The sequence below is a fragment of the Ostrea edulis genome, chromosome 2, assembly GCF_947568905.1.
Source record: "Ostrea edulis chromosome 2, xbOstEdul1.1, whole genome shotgun sequence".
NCBI classification, from domain to species: Eukaryota; Metazoa; Mollusca; class Bivalvia; order Ostreida; family Ostreidae; genus Ostrea; species Ostrea edulis.
In genome coordinates, this window is record NC_079165.1 from 65,475,429 (window position 1) to 65,489,408 (window position 13,980).

General features: G+C 34.3%; 1 protein-coding gene across 5 annotated transcripts in view; it reads right to left on the bottom strand.

Annotated features, from left to right (window-relative positions):
- Positions 1–3,931: 3,931 nt before the first annotated feature.
- Positions 3,932–13,980, bottom strand: part of LOC130052332 (uncharacterized) — a 15,288-nt gene continuing 5,239 nt past the window's right edge. For all 5 annotated transcript variants that reach the window (XM_056156840.1, XM_056156839.1, XM_056156843.1 and 2 more), the window contains exons 2-6: positions 13,587–13,698; positions 10,566–10,764; positions 7,225–7,369; positions 6,900–6,959; positions 3,932–4,505 (exon numbers count right to left, since the gene is read on the bottom strand). In XM_056156840.1, coding sequence (XP_056012815.1) covers positions 4,385–4,505; positions 6,900–6,959; positions 7,225–7,369; positions 10,566–10,764; positions 13,587–13,682 — 621 coding nt within the window. In that variant the 5' untranslated portion in view covers positions 13,683–13,698 and the 3' untranslated portion in view covers positions 3,932–4,384. The remainder of the gene's footprint in view (positions 4,506–6,899; positions 6,960–7,224; positions 7,370–10,565; positions 10,765–13,586; positions 13,699–13,980) is intronic.

Below are 13,980 nucleotides of genomic sequence, written 5' to 3' on the forward strand. Positions count from 1 at the left end.
AATATGTCTTTCAAATTTAAATTTTGATGCGATATAGTAATGGCCAATCGAATTAAAAAATTGTGAATCTTACGAGTTGAAGCAGAGAATTCTACTAAAGGGAAATATCATTTTTAAGTGTTTCAGTGATTTTTCCGATATCTGTGTTGATTCTTACTTGTAGGGAATTTAAAATTAAATTTGTATCTCTTTGACAAATGTATTGTCTTTCTCTTATTTTTAGCCTACCTGTAGATGTCTAATAAGTTATTGGGTTTACCTGTAGGTGTCCAATAAGTTGACAATTACTGTCCATTATTTTTAAGAACGGACAGTATCTGTCCATTCTTTAAAATAATGGACAGCAATTGTCAACTTATTGGACACCTACAGGTAACCTTTTCACTACAAGTAGACTTTCTTCTATATAAAAGCCTAAAAAGATGTTTTAATTCGACAGAAACCCCGTCACATTCCCATTTCAGAACTCAAATCACACGTGAATCTTTGTTTGCATTATTCACTGTATATATAATGGTAATATCAAGTGAACAAACAACAACTAGATCATTATTTTGAACAAAGAACGCGAGACAATATTAGCAAGCAACATCTTGAGATAAATATGGCAATAAATATGCATTTTGTTAGATAAAAAAGTTAAAGAGAGTATTCACACCATGATAAGGTCTGTGGGACTCACACAATCAAAACCCGTACCTGTTTCAGAACATGCAATGAAAGATGCTTTCAAACTCGGTACTTAACAGCTTCATACCATTTTTATGCCCCCCTTCAAAGAAGAGGGCATATTGGTTTGCACCTGTCGGTCGGTCGGTAGACCACATGTTGTCCGCTCAATATCTTGAGAACCATTCACTTGATGATAATGATATTTCATATGTGGGTTGGTCATGAGTAGAAGAGGACCCTTGTTGTTTTTCAGGTCAAAGGTCAAGCTACTCTGGACATAGGAATATAATGTCCGCTCAATATCTTGAGAACTCTTTGCTTGACAGACATCAAACTTGGCACACTGGTACATCCTAAGGAGTAGATGACCCCTATTGATTTTGAGGTCATATGGTCAAAGGTGAAACTAGACATAGGAATATACTGTCTGCTTAATATCTTGAGAACCCTTTGCTTGACAGACATCAAACTTGGTACACTGATACGTCTTCATGAGAAGATGACCCCTATTGATTTTGAGGTCACATGGTCAAAGGTCAAACTGGACATAGGAATATAATGTCCGTTCAATATCTTGAGAACCCTTTGCTTGACAGACATTAAATTTGGTACACTGGTACATCTTCAGGAGAAGATAATCCCTATTGATTTTGAGGTAACATGTTTAAAGGTCAAGGGTTAACCTGGACATTGGAATATACTGTCCGTTCAATATATTGAGAACCCTTTGCTTGACAGACATCAAATTTAGTACACTGGTGTATATTCAGGAGAAGATGACTCCTATTGATTTTGAGGTCAAAGGTCAAACTGGACATATTAATATACTGTCCACTCAATATCTTGATAACCCTTTTGCTTGACAGACATCAAACTTAGTACACTGGTGTATATTCAAGAGAAGATGACTCCTATTGATTTTTAGGTCAAGGGTCAAACTGGACATAGTAATATACTGTCCACTCAATATCTTGATAACCCTTTTGCTTGACAGACATCAAACATAGTACACTGGTACATCTTCAGGAGAAGATGACCCATATTGATTTTGAGGTGAAAGATCAATAATTGAACTGGACATAGCAATATATTGTCTCCTAAATTTTAAGAATTATTTGCTTGATTGACACCAAACTTGGTACACTGGTACAGCATAAGTAGTAGATGACCCCTATTGATTTTTAGGTCACAAGGTCAATCCACTCTTGACATAGAAAGATATTGTCTGCTCAATATTTTGAATTGATGATACTACTATCAATTAAATGATGTGTGTATAACCCTTTTCAATTTTGCACCATGGGGGGCATATGTGGTTTAGAAACATCTCTTGTTTTATTTGCTGGGTTTTTTTGTTTTTTTATTAAAAGTGATATTAATGTTCACTTTTTCAAATGTTTCTCAATTAAAATAATATATCCTGGACAAGTATTTCAAACTTTTTATCAACGATTTTAAATCTTGATTTTGGCCACACCATATAGTTCAGGGTCATGACATGCAAACTCTCTGTCAGATATGAGCTTTAAATGTCTTTCCATTAAATAGAAACAAATATTTGTAATATGTTTACCTAGACTTTGGCTACTTGACATTGGTCATAAAATACTGTACCTATGGTCATAATCAATATTCGTGCCTACTATTAACCCATAATATCCCTCCACTTTAAAGTTTTGACACACAGAAATGGGTTATTACCCTTTATCTTGGTTAATGACTTGGTTCAGGATCATGGCACACTGTTGGGTTATAAGAAATCCTAATAACCATGATTATAGAGTGTGCCCCAAACAGATATTTCCATTTTTTTTTATGTTAGGGCCATCCACCATGCTAAAACATCCTTGGTTCAGGACCAATTAATACATACTGCCTAAGCTTTTAGCAATCTCTGTGCAAATCATGAACTTGAAATATCTCTCCATTACAAAATTATCACCAACATTTGTTGCCTTGCTATCAAATTCTAAAAGAAATTTATTAGTGACCCTCACCTTGCTTTAGCATTTTGACACACAGTTCATATTTGTGTTAAAGTATCATAAGCTTCTAATGTTTCTCCATTACAAAATGACCTGGAAAAATTTATTGTCTAATCTTTTTACTAATGGCCTTGATGTTGAACAAATGACCATGATACACATTATCTTACCATAATCAACATTTGTGCCATCTCTCCATGACCCAGAGACAAAGTACAGTATGTAGGATGAGAGGACATCTGGTGAACCAGACAGACAGGATGATTCCAATACAATCAATGAATACTGTTTACAGGGGCTCATGCTATGCAGTCAGTTTGTTTGCTATGTGTTCAGAAGAAAGGAGAGGGCTCTCGAAATTTAAATAATAAATTCAAAATTCAATTTTGTAACATGATTCAAATAGCCCTTTCCTGGAGCTCATGGGAATAAGATTTTTTTCATATACATAACTTTGTTCCCCTTGTGGGGCCCCAAGTGTCACCCCCCCCCCCCCCCCCCCACAATTTGAATGAACTTGAATCTGAACTACCTGAGGATGCTTGCATATTAATGACAAATCATGGTTTTGCTTTTTAAAGATTTTTTCATTTTAATACCATGTAAAACTTTAATTTACAACCAGAGGATGCTTACATAATATGACCAGTCATGGAACTGCTGTGAAAAGCAGGTTTCTTCTCTCATATATTCCAATGTAAAACTTTTGATTTCACATTATGCACCCCCCCCCCCCCCCCTAACCTTCTAGAGCCATGATTTGAAGAAATTTATATTTGCATTACTTGAAGATGTTTGCATATCAATGATTAACCATGTCCATACTGTTCTTGAGGAAGCATTTCTAAAATCTTATCTTATATAGTCATATGTAAAACTTTGATATCCTTTTGTGGTCCCATCCTATCCCTTGGAGCATTTGATTTGAACAATATATAATCCATACTACGTCAGGAAGGTACTGCATTAAGTTTCATCTTTTCTAATCCAGTGGTTCAAGAGAAGATTTTTAAATGACCTCACTTTTTTTATCATCTCCCCTTTGCAAGATGGCATGGCCCTTCATTTAAACAATTTTAAATCCCCCTTACCCAAGGATTCTCTGTACAAAGTTTGGTTAAAATTGATGGTTCTAGAGGAGTCGAAAATGTGTAAAGTTTATATACGAACAGATTACGTACAGACAACAGATTATCAGAAAAGCTCACTTGAGCTTATAGCTAAGGTGAGCTAAAAACAAATCACTTGAGAGACTCAGATGACCTAAATAGAACTTTACACAGTAAAAAATCTTTAATGATTCAGTCATATAAAAAACAATCCTCCTTGAAGTAAGTGTTGAATATTTCACACAACAATAAATTTAACATGATCACTTTTACTACTTCAGAAAGTGTATACTTTTATACAACTTATATATGAAACAAAATTGTAGTAATAACTTATAATGGTGATGAGCTTTAAGAGATAGATGTACTACAACTGTTAAAAGATTTTTATGATATATGCTACATGTACTAAACTTCAAATGAATTTACTTTATAAGTTCTAATAGTGACATTGACATAGCAAGCTTACAAATACAGTTGAAGAATGTATACAAGTGTTTGTTGATTATCAAAAAAGTCCGAAAGAAATCAACAAGATAAATCAGATTCCAATGTCCCTGCATAGAATTTCTGCCCACGCATAACTTTCACTTCCTCATCTGAAACCTGTGTATGCTATTACTCTATATCATTTTCCTGTTGCAGTTTGTTTTGCAAATGTTGGTGAATTGTCTCCCTTGGATTCTCCAAATAAGATGGATGGGTGTACACCTGGCGGAATGCCTCCATGTCTTTTAACCTTGTAAAAAGAAAATAAAGAAGTCTCTTTCTGCATAACACTTTACATGGCCAATCCATTCTATTTCATTCCTAATCAAGAACAATTTAAAGGTGTCACCAAGCCTAACTAATCATACTCTATAAATGTATTTACAGTACAATACATAACATGTACGTGTATATTCAATCCAATTCGCATTTGTTAACAAACACAGAGCAATTGGTGAGCAAGCACAAAGAGCAATTTAGGAGGAAAATCAACCTTTAGGTATGTGATGTTTCTATGTAAAAAAAAAAAAAAAAAAAAAAAAAAAAAAACCGGGCCAAGCCAAGAATTTTTTCCCCCTAGTCATTGGTATATTGTCCAAGGACCTAAATTTTGGATTCAGATACACATAAGGAAAGTACCCTTTGAGCTACCATATGTATTCGAATATAAGTTGAAGCAGGTATAAGTCGGTTACCGTTTTTCAGAGATTTTTTTTAATCTGGATTTTGACATTGATCCTCTCATAAGTTGTACTGATTTTTTCTCAGATTGTTAAAAATATGACTCGAGTCTCTCTGTTCTAAATATATATTACTCAACCAAAACTTGAAACCATGATCTTTGCTTGCATATTAATATGACTAATAATGGCCAGTGCGTTTTGCTAAAAGAAAAATTCAAAGATTATACATTTTAAATTTAAAATCTTCTACTGATGCACCATCCTAACATCAACCCCCCCCCCCCCCCCCAAATCATGATTTGAAGAAACTTTAATCTGCAGTACCTGAGGATGTTTGCATATTGATATGACTAATCATGGCCCTGTTGGTCATCAGATAAAGATTTTTTTTTTATTTCCTCATACATATATTACCATGTACGAAATTTGATCCTCTAGTGTGGCCCCATCCTATCCTCCAGGGTCATGTTTTGAATCTATACAACCTGATGATGATGACTAATCATGGCCCTGCTTGATTTTTCACCATATACCAGTATCATCAAGTAAATGTTTGTTCCCTTATTGATGACATAATTTGAACTTAGATATTCTTATGACTAATAATGGCACTGTTGCTCTAAAGAACAAGATTTTTCCTTTTTCCCCTGTAAATTCCCATATAGAAATGTTGTTCCCCTAATGTGTCCCCCTTCCCCAGCCATGATTTCTACACTACCTGAGGATGTTTGTATATCAATATGAATAATCATGGCCCTGCTGTTCTTCAGAAGATGATTTTAAAGATATTTCCTATACATCCCACATAAATTTTGATCCCTTTTGTGGCCCCACCATACAACAGGGTGCCATGTTTTGAACTATTTTTAATCTCCACTCATTAAGGGAGCTTTAACACAAGTCTTGTCTTTTCTGGTCCAGTGCCAGTTCTTGAGCAGAAGGTTTTCAAAAGACAACACCATTATTTTAACTGTCTTAATCACCCCCTTTTGAAAAGTGTTTGACCATTCATTTGAACAATTTTAAATACCCTAAACCCAGGGATGTTTTATGGCAAATAAAGTTGAAAATGGCTCCATGGTTCTGAAGAAGTCAAAAATGTTTAAGAACAGACGGAAGGACAGACACCTAAAATGTACTCAGAATAGCTCACTTGAGCTTTCAGCTCAGGTGAGCTAAAATGGGTAACTTTATATCACTGGACCAGAAAAGTCAAATTCCACATAAAAAGTTTCTTCATAAACTGAAAATTCAAATTCAAACTCTGACCCCTGATGGACAGCATGGGACAGTGGAGGTTGTTACTTTTAGATTGGATGATAGGAATATATAGAAACATTATTTTAAAATCTTCTGATCAAGAAAAGAAATTCAAAGAGTAAAATATTATGCATGTGCAAATATGTATGAATTATGATGCCTTGAGTGGACCTATCTATACGAACATATATCCAAAGATCTCTTATAGTGACTTTTACGTAAGAAAAAATTATCAATTATTACAGTTTGTCCATATAATATGCAAGCATCCTAAAAATTTGCATACAGTTGTTCAATAGTATGTCTTGGCCTATTGTTGGTCCACTACTAGTTTACCAAATTTACAAGTCTCCTCTCTTGTTAAAAGATGAAATGATAAAAAAAAATTCCCAACTAATCAGAAGCATAACTGTATTTAAGATAAGTCTGAAAATGGCTATGCACTGGCCATTAACTTGATATATCACATTAAAATCAATTTCCTCTGAAAGACTTTGACTACAGCTGCACCAACCTACCACAGACCATTCATCCTAACAACACTACACATTCTTTCATATCTCTGATGTAGGCAAATATTGGAGATCATAAAACATGTTAATAAAAGGTTAATTAATCATTAAAGAAATAGTCCAGTAAATCTCCCATTGTTTGTAAGAATTGTCTCCCTTCCCACATCTTTATCTAATACATTTACTCACATCTGTTGCCGTCGCTGTCTCTCTTTTGGAATACTGCGGGGTTTTTCTTTATTACCTTCTCTGAAAGGTTAATGATTTATATCAATTCCAATTTATTGTGTTTACAATTGAAAAAATTTTGTGTCTTCTTGAATCAAAAATAAAATTTACATGTACAGTGGATTTCATTTATTGAAAATAGACTCCCTTTTCCATGTCAGGCAGCTTCAGCAATTTCATAAGTTACCCTAAGTTTGTGAATGGTAACTTAGTATGTACAGATCTGTTTACACTCACAGTAGTTTGTTGCCCAAAAGGTCAGTTGAATAATGAGGTGTTTCATTACCTTTTCTTCTGTTCATCACTTTTGAGGAGCATGTCCAGGGTGGGCAGTGCCTCCCCCAGCAGTCCAATGTCCCCCACCACCGGGGTCTTTTCTTTCCTCTTCTTCTCTTTAGCAGCAATTTTGGCAGCTTCCACAGCATCTAACTCTGTCACAAAGAGAGAAATCATCTACATGTTAAATGAATCAAAAACAACTTTTTTATAACCAAAAGCATTCTCTGGACATCATATTAGGCCAAATCCTGACATCGTTTGAAAAAGAAATTCATTCAGTAGCTGCAGAAAAATTTTGAATAAGAAATCTGTTGAAAGATGTACCATTTCTTTATTGATCATTAATTTGAGAAATGTTCAATACATGTGATAATGATCATTTAGGAGAACTGTGATAGTGTATGAAACAAGCGATAACCTACTGAAATACATATATGATTATCATAGATACTTTAGTTTCAAATTTTGGATTGTTGGGATTTTCTATGGCTGCAAGTGTACAAGTGTTGTCAGTCAGCTGGATATGGGGAATCAAACAAAAGTAACCCCCCCCCCCCCCCCCCCCCCCAACTTTGTTCTTATTTTTTCTGTATACATAAAATTTAACGTAATTTTCCAAACTTATCTTTTTTAAAAAATACCAAGTGAATAGTAGTCAATATTTATTGATGGATCAATGTATGATGTAGACAACAATTGTGTATTCATCACAATACACAGTGTGCGAAACTAACTTTTCAATCCTGTAGACATTTGGTCCACAATCATTTTATTTCCTACAGACCACACCAAATTCCAAAAGACCCAAATAAAAACACTAAAATTAGCACATGAAAACTAATTGCTGAAGATGAAAAATATACCGTGGAAAACCTTGCAAATATTATGAACACTGATTCGTCAGCTGTTTTCAGCATTCTAAAAGAACAGTTAAAGCTTCGGGAAGTTTGCGCTTGATGGGTACCCCATTTCCTTACAGAAGAGGTCTCATTCGGATCCGGGTTAGAATAGGTCTTCAGTACCCCTTGCTTGTTGTAAGAGGCGACTAAATGGAATGTCCTTCGGATGACACCACAAAAGGCCCCAGGTGTACATGTCACAGTAGGTGTGGCACGATAAAAATCCTTCCCTGCTTAAAGGCTATAAACACTGATGATAGCATAGGCCTTAATTTTGCACCTCTTCACCTTCAATGGTGAAGTCTCCATGAGTGAAAGATTCTCAAGCGGGACGTTAAACAATATACAATCAACCAACCTTACAGAGAGCATAAACATATCCATATAGAAATGACCACACAGTTCCTTAACAATTACAAAAACTGTGATTAGCAGCGATTAAGTGTGATCGCTACTCGTAACGAAACTTAAGATTTATTGTGATCGCTACTCATAACGAAACTTAAGATTTATTTTTTCAACTCGATACTAAACACAACAATGAGGTTTGGATCGGCGAGACTGACTAAGGGCATACGAAGATGAAAGCGTAAGTGCATATCGACTTGATTCTGTTCCATCCCCACCCCCCTCTTTTTAAAAATGGAATACTCTTATTTGAACAAGATATACTGTGAGCAATGCTCACTAAGAATACCCCCGCTTACCCCAATCTCCCAAAGGGTGTTGTTAATAGGTATAAATTACCTTTTACCTGAGTGTAAAAATATGGTATGCCTTTGTAGAAGAAAATGGAAGATATAGTCCGAACACAAATCCATGGCATAAACCTATAATTTTGACCTTGAGATAAAAGGTCAAGGTCATAAAGAGGTCATGAATGTACATGACACATAGTCTCATGGTGATACACCCATGTCTTATGGTATGACTATGTCAAAACCCTATAATCAATTCTGACCTTGAGGTCAAACTTCAAGATCATATAGAGGTCATGAAGGTATTCGACACATTGTTTCATGGTGATACACTTATGTGTCAAATATGATATGCCTATGTCAAAGAACAAAGAAGTCATGGCCCTGACACGAATCCATTGTAAAAACCTTTAATTTTAACCTTGATGTCAAGGTCATATGGAGGTGATGAAAGTACATGACACATCGTCTCATGGTGATACACTCATGTGTCAAATATGGTATGCCTATGTCAAAGAACAAAGAAGTTATGGCCTGGACATGAATCCATTGTAAAAAACCTTTAATTTTGACCTTGAGGTCAAGGGTCAAGGTCATATAGAGGTCATGAAGGTACTCGACACATCGTCTCATGGTGATCTACCTGTGTGTCAAATATGGTATGCCTAAATCAAAGAACAAAGAAGTTATGGCCCGGACACGAATCTGCACAGACGGACAGACAGACAGACAGAGTGATTCCTATATACCCCCCCCCCCCCCCCCCAGAACTTCGTTCGGGGGGTATAATGATTTATCCTTAGATTGTGAAACATTTTATTACAAAAAAGGGTGGGCAGAAACAAATCAACATAATATATATTTTACTTTGTATGATTTGGTCAGGTTTCCTATAGACAAGTCAGTCTATCAACGTTCTGATCAATATATATCAACGTTCTGATAAAATTTTCTACAGACATTGTGTATCGGTCCACCGTTAATTTCACATACTGGATACACCTTTTCAAATGAACATCTCCAAAAAAAGTTCAAAATTTGAAATTGAAAATGTCCCTAAATAAAGTTTACAAACAAGGTACACTGCATTGTGTTGAATCTAGTAAAGGACTCCCCACATTGTTTCAATATTCATGGTGACTTAATTGATAGTACATGGAATCCATTTGGTACATGTACTTAGGTAAGCCCTCTTCTGAGATTAGATTACTCCTGCCAAAATTCAGAGAGGGGTATCAAGGAGGCCATTTTCACTCCGGAACCTAGGGTGGACTCCAAGTTCCACCACCTGTAGGGTAGTGTACCCCTGCTCTAGTAACTCTTACCTTCTCACTTCCCACCTGTACTTGAAGGCAACAGCAGTTGAAGATTCTAACAAGTATGTAATTCATTTATATTTTCCAACAAATTTACTAAAGATTTAAATGCACAGAACCTTGGCCCAGAATTTGAAATTTCATTTGTATTGCTACCATCTTTACACAGATCCAGAAAAAATACACTACTATACAAATATCTTATTTTTTTTATGATTTACAATAACTCCACGGCAATTTTTCTGAATGTTTTCTATCATTCTATAATATTTTGATAAAAAGTCCACAATTCAAAAATGTTAGAAAAAGAGCACCATGATTGGAGGAGGGCAAATAACAAATACGAAAATGATAACAGCACATAACCAACACAGAAAAGTAAATCTCTTTATCTTCAAACATTCAGACTTATTTTGACATTGGACTCTCACTTACTTTGCACTAACAGTTCATGTCTGAGTTTCTTTCTGTCCTTCTTCTTCAGATGCAGCCCCTTGAGTGAAGTGCTTGTAATGGCACTCTTTGTGTCCCAGTCATTTGGGAGTTTCTGCACCAAATCCTCATTCTTTATCTTCAGGTTTTTAAATACGTTACTCGTCACAGCTGTGCCTGCGTTGGAAGATGTTTCCATGCTCTAAACACAAAATACATCCTTCAAATCATTTTGAAAAATTTCTTAAACATCTATGACCACTTTCTAGGCTGTAATAAAATGAGTATCTTACATCTAACCCAAATGTTGTGTTCATATGAAATGTTGTGTAAACTGCATTCATCATTTGGCACCAAAATCTGATTTATATTGTGAAAGGCTACTCTATTTCTCAGTTGTATATCACCAAGACCTTTTCTGTTACTAAGTATGTCTGGACTAGACAAGTTTCACAATACTTGTGCAGCCTGTCTCATACCAGATCTAATCATTCTCTTTGGATAAATATTACAGAGTAGACATTTTTTTTTTTTTTTGTACACAATCTGTATATATCATAATACATGTTCAATATATGCATACCAAGGATCATGTAGGAATACAGACAAGTTTTTTATATGTGAGAGAGACACAGAGAGAGAGAGGGGGGGGGGGGGGAAGAGAGAGAGAGTTAAGGAAAGATCAGGTTCCATCTGTTCCACTGGGTATCAAATTTTTCGCATCACCATTTTTGTAAAATAGGAATTTTTATGTTTCATAAAAGAGTTTTAAGTAGGATATTGCAAAACGAATGTTCAATGATTTCTCAGTACATTTTGCTGTATAAAAATAGTATTTCAACCAAAGGATAAGAGTATTTTGCATACAAAACTTTTTACCAGAAGTACATGTACCTAAAAAAAAAATATGTTTTGGTAAAAACTATATGAAAGTTTGTTTTATCTTCTATGTTAAGTTGAAACTCATCTAGGAATGCTTGAACACAATCACATTCCCAAAGTATATGTTCTATTGTCTCTTCCTCTCTGTGACAAAACGTACACATTTTATAGTTTACTTTTTTCATTTTGAATAAAAACGAATTTGTTGCTAAAATTCTGTTATTTATTCTGTATTGAAACCATTGGAGTTTGCAGTTTTTAGTTATTTTAAAAGGTAGTATATTGAAAATTTTCCATTCTCTGTTATCAATATCCAAAAGCTGACTCCATCTTATTGTACCTGCAGTCGCTGAAGAGTTTTTGTTTAAAAATTCATAAAAAAAACTTTGGCTTTTTACACTTCAGTACATTGTAGATGTTTTTTCTAATAAAAGGATTTGGTAATCTTTTAAAGTTAGTGTCTGTACCTCACTGCTTAATCCAAGTTTTTATAGCATGCATATTCCAAGAAGTTAATTTTTACATTTGGATAAGTAGCAATAAAAGTTTCATAACTAAAAAAGGTACCGTCCTCCTCAATAATATCATTAATGTGTCTGATATTATTGTCAAATAAATATTTATTAAAATACACTTTCTTGCTAATATGGATCATAGGGTTGTAAAACAAAGGTGAATCTGCAGTAACATTAGCCTCAGTACAAGTGTTCTGTAATTCGATCCAGGCCTTGAATAGACATTTTATATCATAATGCATCAAATGATAACATTAGGTTGAATATTAGACTTACAGGGTAAGTTAACCTAAAGGGGCATGGACAGAATTTGGGTTTTAAAAAAATACTTAAATATTTAATCAATAATATGATAGTATTTGATACGTGTAAAACATAGCAACAAACCTATATTTCAAAACCTGATGCAAAGATGTATTTGAGACATCTAAACTTTTCATTTTCAAAACAATGCACGTGCCCTGTTTATGTTTACAATGTCACATGACTTCATTATCAACATGATGCCAAGGTTGATAGCTTCGGTGATAAAAGCTTTTACAACAAAAAATTTAAGTTCATTTTTTGTTGTACCAGTTTCCTATTAAAACTGATTTATTATGAACTTGTTGAATGCTTTTGACCTACTTTTTAGAAATCTTGGCATCCTTACCTCCACACACATTTGTATAATTTCCTACCTAATGAAAAGCGTGTGTTTACAGCCCTACGAAGTGCATGCGTATTTGTTACACTCTGGACTAAAACCAAGTCTACAAAACAAGATTTTGGAATCCAGGTTTTATGTAAATACAAAGTGTATCCTGGGTGAAAATATTTTGAATTCACTTATATATAAAGAAGATCTTCATTTCTATAACAAAACACTGTCAATTTTAATCAATCAAAAACTTGTGTCCATGCCCCTTTAATGTGTTGAAACTTCAATACAAAACAAATATAAACAATCTGTGTTCAATACCTGTCCTTTTAGTTTTGGGTTTCATTAATCCCTTTTTACACCATGATAATATTCTTTTAAGTTTTGAGTTTCAATCACAATACAGTTGAATCATAATTCAAGGTCTTCATTTCGATCTGCGATATATTCCATATCAATTTCGAATTGGTTGAAAAAAATATAATGCAGCTTTCCTTTCAGTAGAGTCTCTCTGATTGGTCGGTTCAATCAACGTTACCAAATGGACATGGAACAGTCAATAATCAATGTTACCAAATGGACATGGAACAGTCAACAAATTGTTCAATCAACGTTACCAAATGGACATGGAACAGTCAACAAATTGCAGGGTATTGTTGAAAAATGACCCCTCAACACGAAGACCTCCTGTACGGAAATGCTTTTGTTTTCTTTAATCTTTCTTTAAAATAACAAATCTGATCACACATTATCTTTTTCTGTGTTAATGCTTAAATTGTAAAACTTAAACAAATTGAGAGCATTAAAATATTGGAACTTTACTGATAAATTTCTACATAATATACATCATGAATTCAAATAGAAAATCAAATTGAGACTAATGTATCACAATTCATATCAAATTGTAAAAGTGCTGTATCATTTCACCCCTGGTATGTCAGTAATCATAAACAAGTCTGATGCAATGTTTAAATATCGTTCTCCTACCTCCAGACCGGTGTCCTCGCTCTCCGGTTTCTCGTCATTTTTGGGTTTAACTGCTGCATTATGGTACTTCTGTCTCCCTCTCTTATGTTTCCCCATTTATACAATCTGATTACTGTAAGACAAATAATTCAGCTTAATAGATTAACTCAAACGAGTGACATTTACTAATGATGGGTTCAAATGAAACGCTTGGGAAAAATCTATATAAATACTACAAATAGCTTTACAAAATATAATTTTCAGGCAAGTCACAATGATTCTTGAATAAATTGGTGTGTGTGTGTGTGTGTATATATATATATATCAATGGCAACTTAATAACATATTACTAAAACAATGTTTAGATTTGAATTACATAATGATATAGTTTTTGGTTTACATGTCGGTGAAAAAA